At 43.6% G+C, this 13,497-nt stretch overlaps 1 protein-coding gene across 1 annotated transcript; it reads right to left on the bottom strand.

Moving 5' to 3' along the window:
- Positions 1-276: 276 nt before the first annotated feature.
- LOC123398775 (bidirectional sugar transporter SWEET16-like) lies at positions 277-3,824 on the bottom strand. Its single transcript, XM_045093229.1, has 6 exons — positions 3,522-3,824; positions 3,382-3,418; positions 2,946-3,159; positions 2,226-2,390; positions 721-840; positions 277-642 (listed from the first exon to the last, which is right to left on the bottom strand). The coding sequence occupies exons 1-6, from the start codon at positions 3,610-3,612 to the stop codon at positions 460-462; spliced, it is 810 nt and encodes a 269-aa protein (XP_044949164.1). The 5' UTR covers positions 3,613-3,824; the 3' UTR covers positions 277-459.
- Between the last annotated feature and the right edge of the window lie 9,673 nt (positions 3,825-13,497).

The following is a 13,497-nucleotide window of genomic DNA, read 5'->3' as shown; positions in this document are numbered from 1 at the left end:
CAAACCGGCCAAATAGCTTAGCCAGATATGAATATTTATCACAGTTGTCAGGTGTACAAACACACTACATAACAGTTATGCGAGTGTTTGGGATGAGTACATCTTATATTATTAGCTCAGGGACGCGAATTGATCCACGCGCGGGAAAATATACAAGTAGGAAAACCACAATGTGTCACGCCACATACCAAAGGGATGAGGCCCACCTAGCAGGTGACTCTTAAAATTAAATTTTAAATGGAACAAGAACTGGCAAAAACATCACCAATTGGGATATAAACTTGCGAAACTTTTGTTAAACGGGGTAATCCGACGAAGACTGATAAATGGGGTAACTAACCAGCTTTACAAATATCAAGTAGGGAGGTAAAACTTTGACTTCACTCGCTCTACGAAAAATTACATAATTTTACACAATCACTATAGTGCTGGTGTATTTGGGAACATCGTTCGAAATCACTAAACGCGGATGGAAACATCGTTCTGGCCATATCTGCGGTCATCAGAAGACAGAAGAGATGTCGAAGCATCGTATGCCACTTCGTCATTGTCCGGAGACTGACATCCAACCTTACTGTTCCTGTACACCGCGTAGATAACCAGCTGGATGCCTCCCAAGAAGCAGCCTATCCCATTTGGGACCTGCATTTTCGTTAACATTCCACTTAAAATCACCAACATTCTTTCATTTTCATTAACCTAAATAAGTGTAAGGCTTACCCCGAGGAAGACATCTCTGTCGAGTATGGCATACGTGGCCCAGACGCCACCGTTGAGGAAGAGGAAGAAGGAGAGGAAGAAGGGCATGTACTCCACGCTCCTCGTGGCGATCACCGTTCTCTGTTCCCGCCACAAATTTACACACATTTTTCAGGAGCGGTTTCCACGGTCGAAAAAGAATTAATTAACGGAACAGCAACACAGCTCCAACTCCATCCATTCAAAAGCGACGTGGAACTGATAAACACCCCGTGCTGGCCAGCCTTTTCTTTCAATCAAGATCTTGGCCCACTTAAAATGATGAGTACAATAGCATTGGGTACCCCTCATTCATTCATTCATTCATTCACGCTTGACAGTGCAACAACGTGGTTGTCTCTAACTTGTTTTGGATAGTGATAAGCACGTAGCTACGAGCTTGATTAAGCAAAAAAAGATGTAGTATAATATTCTAACCCAACTACTACAATCAACAAATATCTCCAATGATACATGGGGCACCAAGATATCGATCGATCAGCCAGCTACTGTGTTATAAGTTGGCTGTTTCCTCTGAAAATAGTAGTTCTGCGTCTAACCAAACACCCCACATGAGATCTCCCCGCCAAAAAATGAATAGAAAATTCAACATGCCATCCATGCTTGTATATATAAAATGTAATGTGGCGATTAAATTCGGCAAACCGTGTTTCCACCTATGATTTTTTTTCCTTAAAGACGACTTGCATGTCTATCATATCCGTGTACGTTTACTGCATCTATATTTGTTAAATGCAGGTGTATAAGTTGACCTACAGATATGTATAGCATATCTCTTGTCTGGACGCAAGGTGTACACATACCGTGCAAGAAAGGGGTTAGCTAGTGGAAACTGTATAGTTTGACCGAAACCTTGCATATCCCAACTGAATGGCTGTCTAACGATGTGTATGTATGTATGTATATGATTATAGATGATCTGGTAGTACTTTCACGCGTTGAATGCAAGATCTGATTGAATAAAAATAAGGAGCAATCTTAATGTTAGTACATGTACTTTTTGCTACTCTCTCTCCGTCCAAATATGTAAGGCCGTGTACGATTTTGAGCATAGGTATGAACAAGAATTTTACTGACAAAATGTAGGTTTTATGTCACAAAAAAAATATCATTAAATTCATATTTGAAAGACGTTCCTAGTAGTACTCGTATAACGTTTAGAATAATATATAACTTCAGAGAATACTTTCACGGGTGTTGGTTAATTTTATCTAGAGAAAATTGTACCCAATACTCCTTCAAATTGAATTGTTTTGCTCTTTGCATATTCGCAAATCGTTTACTAGGATTTAACTATTTAAAATTAATTTTCATTATAATTGCATGGCTTCTTTTTGTCGGTCACTAGAACAAGGAAAGAAATATAAAATCTTTCTGAAAAATCATCACAGAAAGGTATATATATAAAAAAGCCGAAATAGAGAAGAATATGATGACATATTTATTTGTTGGTGTAGTGGCCTTACCACGGCGGCGAGTGGGGACCCATACATGAACACGCTAAGGCAAGCACAAATCAATCCAATGACTATGATTTTCATGTCAAGTCCACCAATGCCGAATGTTGTGGCCACGAACACGATCCCGAAAAATCCGATGTCCAGAGCTGCCACCAACTTTGCGGTTTTAACCTTCAAAGGGGAACATGATATCATTGGTTGGAAACTTTGAGATGGCTGATTGTGTTTTCACGCGATCATCCATATAAATATATGGCTAGTAAATATATGACATTTCCGCGGTCGAACTAATATCAAAAAATTGCCAAAAACATTATCGTAATGAAATAATTCTTAAAGTAGCTTGAGAAAAATATCAAAAATAGCAACATGAACACAACTGAAATAGGACACCGAATAATTAAGTGGGTCGAAAGGGAAAGAATGCGATTCAACGGAAACAATTAACATGGAAGATATGTTGCGACTAAAGACAGCCACAATTAAATAGCTTGGGGTACAAAATTACTTGAACAGTACCCTTTTTGTTCCCTTAATGGGGAAACACACAACTAACTCGGTCGAGATGAGCTACTCCCTTTAATGGGGGAAGCTACTACTCCTATAGTTGCCTCAATGGGGGAAGCTAGCTAGTAGTACGAAATTACGAATTCAGAAGTAATATAAATTTGTGTCTAAAGGTATAAATGGGTTATATTTGTACACGGTACGTGTGGCCTCACGTACCCTTTTGACATTGTCGGCGGCGTAGACGAGGAAGAGCACGACGTAGATGGTCTCCATGACGGCGCCGAAGCCGTTGACGGTGGCGATAAGCAGGCCATCGGGCTTGGTGAGGCCGTAGTAGAGCCATAGCAGCGTGTTGAGCAGCGTGAGCACGTACGGCGCCGCCTCGAAGTCCTCCGTCGACCTGCTCCTCACGATCCTCCAGAACGTCGGGCTGCACCACCATACATGTGTGAATACGACAGCAATCAGCGATGCATGTATCCAACAGCAGAAACAAAATCCGTGGGTTAATCAACCTTGGAAGAAGAAGAAGAAGAAGAAGAAGAAGAAGAAGAAGAAGAAGAAGAAGAAGAAGAAGATGATGATGATGATGATGATGATGATGATGATGATGATTTTTGTAAATGCATGCATGATCGGATGCTCTTCTTACATGGGAGAAACGAAGACCAGAACCGAAATGATGTTCCCTGCAACACGCAAAGAAGCTCCATGGTCAAACAACAAAGAACAAATAAATATGATAGAGAGAGAGAGAGAGGGAAATTCATGCATGCGCATGCTCTGGCTTACCTATGACGCCGATGATGAACAGAGTGGAATTCATGGCGCGCAGCTGCCAGCCGAGAAACCCGGTGGAAGGGAGAAGGAAGAAGAGGTGCATCAAACTCAACGAGGAGGTCGAAATTAAAGGACGATGTGATCTCCAAACAAAAAGGGAACATATCCTACTTAATGAGGAGAAAGCACAGCCCGATCAAGCCCGCGCTGTTGGATGAGAGAGACAGGCAGTTACGAATTAATTCAGAGCTGGGCCGGCGATGCTGCCTCGTGCAGCACAAGAGTATAATATGTGTAGGATGCCACCGCCCGATCCAGTTGACCCAAAGGCAGAGATCGACGTGCTTATTTCTCCCCCTTGTTTTCTTGCAGATACGTAATGATCTACATCTTTGCAATTATCTTCACGAATCCGCATTTGATTTCGTTGTATTTTATATCCTGTACTTGCAGTACTTCGTCCCCATTTTCTTTCTTGTTGAGGCTACTTATTTCCTTTTTAAAAGAAAATTTCGGACCTATTCATCAACTGTCAAGGTAGTAGTGTTAAAAAAAAACTGTCAAGGTAGTACTCCCGCCTTTTCGGTTTATAGGGCTCAAATCTGAAATCTCATCAACCAAGGTGAATTGTTAATGGATGATACTAGTTTTAACTAGCCAATGAAATATTTCTCACATATGCAATTTCCAAGACAATAAATGTAGCATCCTTTCTTTTATTGGACTTGCATGGTGGATATAGACAACGATGCATGCATAGCCACTCATCTCCTTTCTCTAAACTTTATGAATTAAATATGACGTGAGACTCAAATCACTTTAACTCACTTAGACTCAAAATGAGCCTAATATAATGAAAATCTAAATTTTTTGAGATGAGCCCTATAAACCGGAAATGAGGGAGTATAAAGAACACCGAAAATAAAAATTGCATCCAGGTCCGGACCGCCTAGGGACAACTGCAAGCACTGAGCGAGCCGAAAATGCACAACTATCATCACCCCTCCCTAATCGGATGAGCAAACATTGTTGCACAGACAATCGAAAAGTCGTTGTGCTAAGTCCCTATAGCACCAGCGCATCAGAACAATAACCGACACGGATGAAGAAAAACGTAGGTGTGAAGGATCCAACCTGTAACAGACGTAGACGAATGAAGACCGGATCCAAGTGGGTTCACTAAAGACAATCGCCGGCTGGATCCGCCAGAGACACCCCTCCACACGCCCTCCGACGACGATAGAAGCAGCACGTACCGAGATAGGGCTAGGAGCGGAGAACCTTATTCCATTTTCAGGAAGCCGCCGCTGCCTCGTCTTTCTTAACATGACAGAAACCCTAACAGAACTCAAGAAAACACGTGAAAATGAAGCCCTCCGCCGGTAAGCGTCGGGATTCACCCTGTCTCCATGGTCCAAGGACCATAGGATACGAGGCAAATCGGTCGTGGCACCGTCGAGAGGCAGGGAAACACTAGCTGAGTGCCTTGGTCGCAGGAGCGAACGGGTGCGGCACATCACGTTGGCTTCAATGCATGGTAGTCTTCGGCGCGGCGAGGCTTGGCTTGTCAGGGACCCCTACACATAATGGGTGTAGCGCGGCAGACCCTATTTAGCGCCACAGGCACCGGTTACAGGTAAATTTTGCTAACCGGCGCGTGCAGCGCTCCGCAATGGGTCAGCCCATCTAAAGATTATGTCTGTGTTTTAGTTCGTGAACTTTTTTCAAATCGATGAACTTTTTTTAAATCGGTGAACTATTTTGAAAATTGATGAACTTTTTTTAAAACCTGTGAATTTTTTTGCAAAGGTGAACATAGTTTAAAATTTGTAAACTTTTTTCAAAATCAATAAACTATTTTTAAAAATTGATGAACTTCTTTTGAAAATCAATGATTTTTTCTTTGAACTTTGTGAACTTTTTGAAAATCCATGAACATATTTAAAAAATCAGTGAACTTTTTTTCGTAATCATTGAACTTTGTTCGCAAATCTAAACTTTTTGAAATTTTATGAACTATTTTTTTATTTTGTAATGACCAACACATTCGAAATGGACCAGCCCACGAGGAGGAGCGCTGCAGGCGCCGGTTCTCCGAACTGGCGCTGAAGGCGCCACATAGAAGGTCCCGTGTAGCGCGGCCATGTTTGGGCTCGTGAGACCATTCTTGAATTATTTATTTATTTATTCAACAAATCAATTCAGCAAATGCACGCAAGATTGAACTATCTTTTATTTATTTATTTGTGCATCGATTTATGCGGAGAACATGGTTGTCTTAGCGTGCTACTGTGTGGAGGTTGGTTCATTCGGTGAATGTGTGTCATCACATTTGATTTGTTTTTCTATCTATTGTAGTACCTTGGATAGGGCCAGATCCACGAGGTCCGTTGGATCTAGTAACATAGAACAAGATGGAAAAATAGAAGGTTAATGGATAAAAAATAATAAAGGTGCCACATGGTTTCGCATGCACCCACATGAATATGAAATTAAAAAATACTAGAAAAACTTAAAGAACCAAATTGTAAGGTATCAAACTTGATCAACCATTTTTCTTTTTTCTTTTCTTTTAAGGGGATCGACCATTTTACTTACGTGTGAAGTTTCGTGAAGTATTGACACCCATTGGTATACTTTGTGAACAAAATACATTTGGGTCCATACTATTCATCCAATAGTGTTTTTAATATAGCTTTTATTTTGTCACTTTTGCCTAGAATAACATGAACGTTATTTCTTGGTGAAATTTCATACGTGAGCATACTGGTTGACTATGTTTGTTATAGAAAAGTTAATTATTTTAGATATTTTAATCTAGAATGAATTCCACCTTTTACCTTGTAGTTGTACGTTTGTGACACATATTACCCCATTTAGTGAAACTTTTATCAAATATCAGATTTTGATGACTTTCAACACGGTAATTCTTCATATTTACATTTTTCTTGTTTATGTTAGATAAGATTGGCTTGTTGCGTTAATGATTCGTAGAAAAGTATGTAAAGATCAGAGGACATCGTTGACGATCATGTCCAGACTTCTCTTGTCCATCTGTTCCATTCTTCATCATCGTCCATATATTTTTGGATCCCGGGGGTCACCTCACACCTTGCCTGATGGACATGCATCAGAAAACGAGTGTCCAAAGCTTTAAAAAGGGGTATTATAGACGAATTTCCACTCGATGGGGTAATTAATGTCACAAATGTACAACTACAGGGTAAAAAGAAGAATTCACTCTTTAATTTACTATTTATAAAGGACGTGTGTGGAACCATGATCACCAGATCTGCGTCCACATGTGGATGATGTAGTCTTTGTGATGATGTATATCAGTGTGATTATCATCATGTATCTCCATGAATCTCCATTTGATTTCCTTTTCTTTATCTACTGTATTGTAGTCCCTGGTTCCTTTACCATGCGACAGCGTGGAGGTATGCCATGACGAGGCTGAGTTGGACCGGCGTGCAGTGATGGACTGGGTTATTGGAGTAGGGCCGGATTAGCGTGAGCCGTTGGATAGAACAAGATAGGAAAGATAGAACAAATGGGAAATCAGCCGGTGGTGGGCGGCATGCTGCAGATCTATTGTGGAATGAAACATTGTCATTTTGTTTTGTTGTGCGCGCCTTAATTTCCATGTTTGATTTCTTCCGTCCACCTTCAGTTGGATGTTTGTGATTGTGGTCAGAATGCAATTTGCTGTTATTCCACTTCTTTGTTTTCCAATGAAGGAAATAACACATAATTCGATTAAGCCAACCTTTGTTTGGGCTTTAATTAGCTGCCGTTTTCCAAAGTCTAGCTATCAGCGACCTCCAGTATAGAGAGGATACACCTGAAGAGTAATCAGGTGAACAGGGTACTTCAGTTGTCCGCAACAGCATGACAGCTAGACGGCTCAAGAGAATTTTCCAGTGGTTTGCTAGCCCAAACTCGGCCCGTTAAGCGGGGTATACGATAATACATATAGATGTTCGTTTTCTTTCTTGTTTGCTAGGATTTGCGTGACTTAGGTCGTGGCTCAATATCACGTAATCGAATAGAGGCGAGGGAGGTTGGGAGGAACTACAATTTAAATTCAAACTTTTGATTGGATCCATGTCGTTTGTGAGTTAACCTAAGAGGTTAGCTTACATTTGGTATTTAGAGCATTTGTCCAAGATATTTCGCTTCACCGCCGCACTAGATTCAGCGATCAATGGCGACGACAAGCCATGAAGAACCTCGGTGCTAAGAGCTGCATTGTAACGGCGCCTCCAGATGCCTTTGATGTATTTCTTTATCGTCGTGTGATTTAATTATCTGTCGTATTCATTATCGCATCATTCACATTGCATCGTTACTCCGTTGTCGTCATCTTTCAATACTTGCATCAGTTCATAGTTGCCGGTTCTCCCTATTCTCCTCCTTGACCATTTCAAGACCAAACACCCGCGCCCGCGACGTCGTCAAGATATTATTTTCTAAGTGGAAATAAGATCTTCTACGAATGGGGTGAAAGTTGGTCAGCAGGGTATGAGTGTAGCAGCAGCGCTGCTTTATCAGTAGCGCGTGATAGATAGGTGCGTTGTAGATTTTAGCAGTAGCACGATGCGGATACACACTACTGCTATATGAAGGTATCAGTAGCGCGGGTTACCACCAGCGCTACTACTAAAAGTTAGCTGTAGCATCATAGCAGTAGCGCGGGGCCCGCACTACTGCTAGGGTTTTTCCTAGTAGTGTTCCTTGAACACATGGACCATCATACCGCACACTTGACACCAATCGGGGAGACATTCGTACTTAACAGCGAAAATTTCCCTCTTTCCTCCCCTCACCGGAGATGTTGCCTTCTTCCATGGGTTACAGACTTCTAGTCTGACCCTCACCTTGTAAAAATTCCCCTCAAAATCGAAAGATGAGGGTTCAACATCCACAAACTATCCAACCTTGGAGGAAAGCTTCTTCACAAGTCCATGGTAGGCTGGAGGAGCTCAATAATCCTAGCCCAAATCTCAAAAGTGAACAACTCAATCAAAGAGTTCTTCATGTAACCATCATAATTAAGGGGCGATGATCATCGGATTTCGTCTAAAGTGCCACGGTCCTCCTTGAGTGACCATCTTCCAATTCCCCACGAAATTGAACTACATAACAAAGAGGTTTTCTTCTAGGGTTTTGATCTTCATAGGTGTTACCAAACCCCACGCATCACACATGTTACGGAAAAACCAATAGCTGCTAAACTCCTTGCCCATATGAACCCTAACCAGTATATCATCCATCAGAGGTTCTCCTTCATCGAGTCATCCTCCTCCTCAAAGACCACATCGTCCAGATCACCCTCTTCCAAGGACAACTCCTTCATCAAATCCAAATTACCCTTGCCCTTGCCCCCTGAGGAAGAACCGTCACCGTGGTTTGCTATGATCGCCTCAACAGCCGATCTGATCTCAACAACAGAAAAAAACCATCCGTAGACTCATGAGGACCCCAACCCCAAATCAAGGCCGAGCGGTGATCTCGCGATCACCCCAAATCGGCCTGACTCTAGCAGTCCTTGCCCTCATCGGACATGGAGAAGAGGTAGTCTCAGTGTCTCCACCAATGGCAGCGAGAGCAAAAGTAAACCCTAACGAGAGGGAAAGCTCTATAACGCCTTTAGTGCCAAAATGCATGCTTGTACTCCTGCAATTGTGAAGTGGGCCAGCCACAACGTAGTTCTTTCCTTAGAAAAGTCACGTAGTTCTGCAAAAAAATGTTGGAAATATGCCCTAGAGGCAATAATAAAATGGTTATTATCATATCTCCTTGTTCATGATAATCGTCTATTGTTCATGCTATAATTGTATTAACAGGAAACAGTAATACATGTGTGAATAAATAGGTCACAAAGTGTCCCTAGCAAGCCTCTAGTTGGCTAGCTCGTTAGTCAATAGATGATCATGGTTTCCTGATCATGGGCATTAGATGTCATTGATAACGGGATCACATCATTAGGAGAATGATGTGATGGACAAGACCCAATCCTAAGCATAGCACTAGATCGTATTGTTCGTATGCTAAAGCTTTTCTAATGTCAAGTATCTTTTCCTTCGACCGTGAGATTGTGCAACTCCCGGATACCGTAGGAGTGCTTTGGGTGTATCAAACGTCACAACGTAACTGGGTGACTATAAAGGTGCACTACGGGTACCTCCGAAAGTGTCTGTTGGGTTGGTACGAATCGAGATCGGGATTTGTCACTCCGTGTGACGGAGAGGTATCTCTGGGCCCACTTGGTAGAACATCATCATGAGCTCAATGTGACTAAGGAGTTAGTCACACGATGACGTGCTACGGAACGAGTAAAGAGACTTACCGGTAACGAAATTGAACAAGGTATAGGTATACCGATGATCGAATCTCGGGCAAGTTCTATACCGACAGACAAAGGGAATCGTATACGGGATTGATTGAATCCTTGACATCGTGGTTCATCTGATGAGATCATCGTGCAGCAAGTGGGAGCCACCATGGGTATCCAGACACCGCTGTTGGTTATTGGCTGGAGAGGCGTCTCGGTCATGTCTGCTTGTCTCCCGAACCCGTAGGGTCTACACACTTAAGGTTCGATGACGCTAGGGTTATAGGGAATTGTTATACGAGGTTACCGAAAGTTGTTCGGAGTCCCGGATGAGATCCCGGACATCACGAGGAGCTCCGGAATGGTCCGTAGGTAAATATTGATATATAGGACGGATGGTTTCGGATACCGGCAGTGTTTCGGGCATCACCGGTAACGTACGAGGACCACCGGGACCACCAGAGGTGGCCCCGGGGGTCCACCGAAGGGGGCAACGACCCCGGGAGGTAAATTGGGCCAAGTGGGGAAGAGAACCAGCCCCTAGGTGGGCTCGTGCGCCTCCCCACTCAGCCCAATGCGTGGGGGAGAGAAAAGGGGGGGGGGGGCAAACCCTAAGCCAGGTGGGCCTAAGGCCCACCAGGGGGCGCCACACCCCTCCTCCCCCCTTGGCCGCCACACCAGCCCCCATCTAGGGCTGCCGCCCCCCAAGGAGAGGGAAACCCTCAAGGGGGCGCAGCCCCTCCCTCCCCCTATTTATAGTGGGCACTTTTGGCCATTGGAGATCAGACTTTTGCCTCTCTCTGTGCGCAGCCCTGCCCTTCTTCCTCCTCCTCTCTGCCGGTGCTTGGCGAAGCCCTGTCGGGAGACCTCGTCTCTCCATCGACACCACGCCGTCGTGCTGCTGGAGTTCTTCCCCAACCTCTCCCTCCTCCTTGCTGGATCAAGGTGCGGGAGACGTCACCGGGCTGCACGTGTGTTGAACGCGGAGGTGCCGTAGTTCGGCACTAGATCGGAATCGCTGCGAGTACGACTCCATCAACCGCGTTCTAGCAACGCTTCCGCTTAGCGATCTTCAAAGGTATGAAGATGCTCTTACCCCTCTCTCGTTGCTGGTCTCTCCATAGGAATATCTGAATATGCGTAGGAAAATTTTGAATTTATGCTACGTTACCCAACAGTGGCATTAGAGCCAGGTTTTCTATGCGTAGATTCTATGCACGATCAGTAGAACACAAAAGTTGTGGGCGATGATTTGTCAATTTGCTTGCCGCTACTAGTCTTATTCTTTTCCGGCGGTATTGTGGGATGAAGCGGCCCGGACCGACTTTACACGTACGCTTACGTGAGACTGGTTCCACCGACAGACATGCACACCGTGCATAAAGGTGGCTAGCGGGTGTCTGTCTCTCCTACTCTAGTCGGATTGGATTTGATGAAAAGGGTCCTTATGAAGGGTAAATAGCTTTGGCATATCATCGTTGTGGCTGTCACGTAGGTAAGAAAGCGTTCTTGCTAGAAACCCAAATCAGCCACGTAAAACTTGCAACAACAATTAGAGGACGTCTAACTTGTTTTTGCAGGGTTTGACATGTGATGTGATATGGCCAAAGTTGTGATGTTGCATGTATGATGTATGAGATGATCATGTTATTGTGATAGGTTTCACGACTTGCATGTCGATGAGTATGACAACCGGCAGGAGCCATAGGAGTTGTCTTAATTTATTGTATGAGATGCAACGCCATGTGCTTACTACTTTTACTTCATTGCTAACGGTTAGCTATAGTAGTAGTGACAGTAGTAGTTGGCGTGACGACTTCACGGAGACACGATGATGGAGATCATGATGATGGAGATCATGGTGTCACGCCGGTGACGATGATGATCATGCGATGCCTGAAGATGGAGATCGAAAGAGCAAAGATGATAATGGCCATATCATGTCACTATATGATTGCATTGTGATGTTTATCATGTTTTTCATCTTATTGCTTAGAACGACGGTAGCATAATAAGATGATCCCTCTTAAAATTTTGAGAATGTATTCCCCTAAGTGTGCACCATTGTGAAGGATCGTTGTCTCGAAGCACCACGTGATGATCGGGTGTGATAGATTCTAACGTTCCCATACAATGGGTGTAAGCCAGATTTACACACGCGAAACACCTAGGTTGACTCGACGAGCTTAGCATGTACAGACATGACCTCGAATACAAGAGACCGAAAGGTCGAACATGAGTCGTATGGTTGAATACGATCAGCATGAAGTTGCTCACCATGGTGACTAGTCCGTCTCACGTGATGATCGGACACGGGTTAGTCAACATGGATCATGTATCACTTAGATGACTAGAGGGATGTCAATTTAAGTGGGAGTTCATACTTAATTTGATTAAATGAAATTAATTGTCATGAACTTAGTCTAAAAGTTGTCTTTATAAATATTGTAGATGGCCAACGTCAACCTCAATTTCAACGCATTCCTAGAGAAAAACAAGCTGAAAGATGATGGTAGCAACTATGCGGACTGGGTTCGCAACTTGAAGCTCATCCTTGAAGCAGCTAAAAAGGCTTATGTCCTTGATGCGCCGCTAGGTGACCCTCCCGCTCCCGCAGTAGCCCAGGACATTCTGAACGTCTGGCAAACGCGGAGTGATGACTACTCTCTGGTTAGGTGTGGCATGTTATACAGTTTAGAAACGGGGCTCCAAAGGCGTTTTGAGCAACACGGGGCATATGAGATGTTCCAGGAGCTGAAGCTAGTTTTTCAAGCTCATGCCCTGGTCGAGAGATATGAAGTCTCCGACAAGTTCTTTAGCTGTAAGATGGAGGAGAACAGTTCTGTCAGTGAGCACATACTCAAAATGTCTGGGTTACACGGTCGTCTGACTTCACTTGGAGTCGAACTTCCGGATGATGCTATAATTGACATAATCCTCCAGTCTCTCCCACCAAGCTACAAAGGCTTTGTGCTTAACTACAACATGCAAGGGATGGAGAAGACCATCCCCGAGTTATACTCGATGCTCAAGTCTGCAGAAGTAGAAATCAAGAAAGAGCATCAAGTGTTGATGGTCAACAAGACCACTAGTTTCAAGAAAGGCAAGGGTAAGAAGAACTTCAAAAAAGACGGCAAAGTTGTTGCCGCGCCCGGTAAGCCAGATGCCGGGAAGAAGAAAAAGAATGGACCCAAGCCTGAGACTGAGTGCTTCTATTGCCAAGGAAAAGGTCACTGGAAGCGGAACTGCCCCAAATACTTAGCGGACAAGAAGGCCGGCAACGTTAAAGGTATATGTGTTATACATGTTATTGATGTGTACCTTACCAGCGCTCGTAGTAGCTCCTGGGTATTTTATACCGGTGTTGTTGCTCACATTTGCAACTCAAAGCAGGAACTGCGGAATAAGCAGAGACTGGCCAAGGACAAGGTGACGATGCGCGTCCGGAATGGTTCAAAGGTCGATGTGATCGTCGTCGGCACGCTACCTCTACATCTACCGTCGGGATTAGTTTTAAACCTTAATAATTGTTATTTAGTACCAGCTTTAAGCATGAACATTGTATCAGGGTCTTGCTTAATGCGAGACGGCTACTCATTTAAGTCAGAGAATAATGGTTGTTCTATTTATATGAGTGATATGTTTTATGGT

Source organism: Hordeum vulgare, chromosome 5H, assembly GCF_904849725.1.
Source record: "Hordeum vulgare subsp. vulgare chromosome 5H, MorexV3_pseudomolecules_assembly, whole genome shotgun sequence".
Taxonomy (NCBI): Eukaryota; Viridiplantae; Streptophyta; class Magnoliopsida; order Poales; family Poaceae; genus Hordeum; species Hordeum vulgare.
Note: the sequence above shows the minus strand (reverse complement) of the source record. Positions and strands in the feature narration are given on the sequence as shown.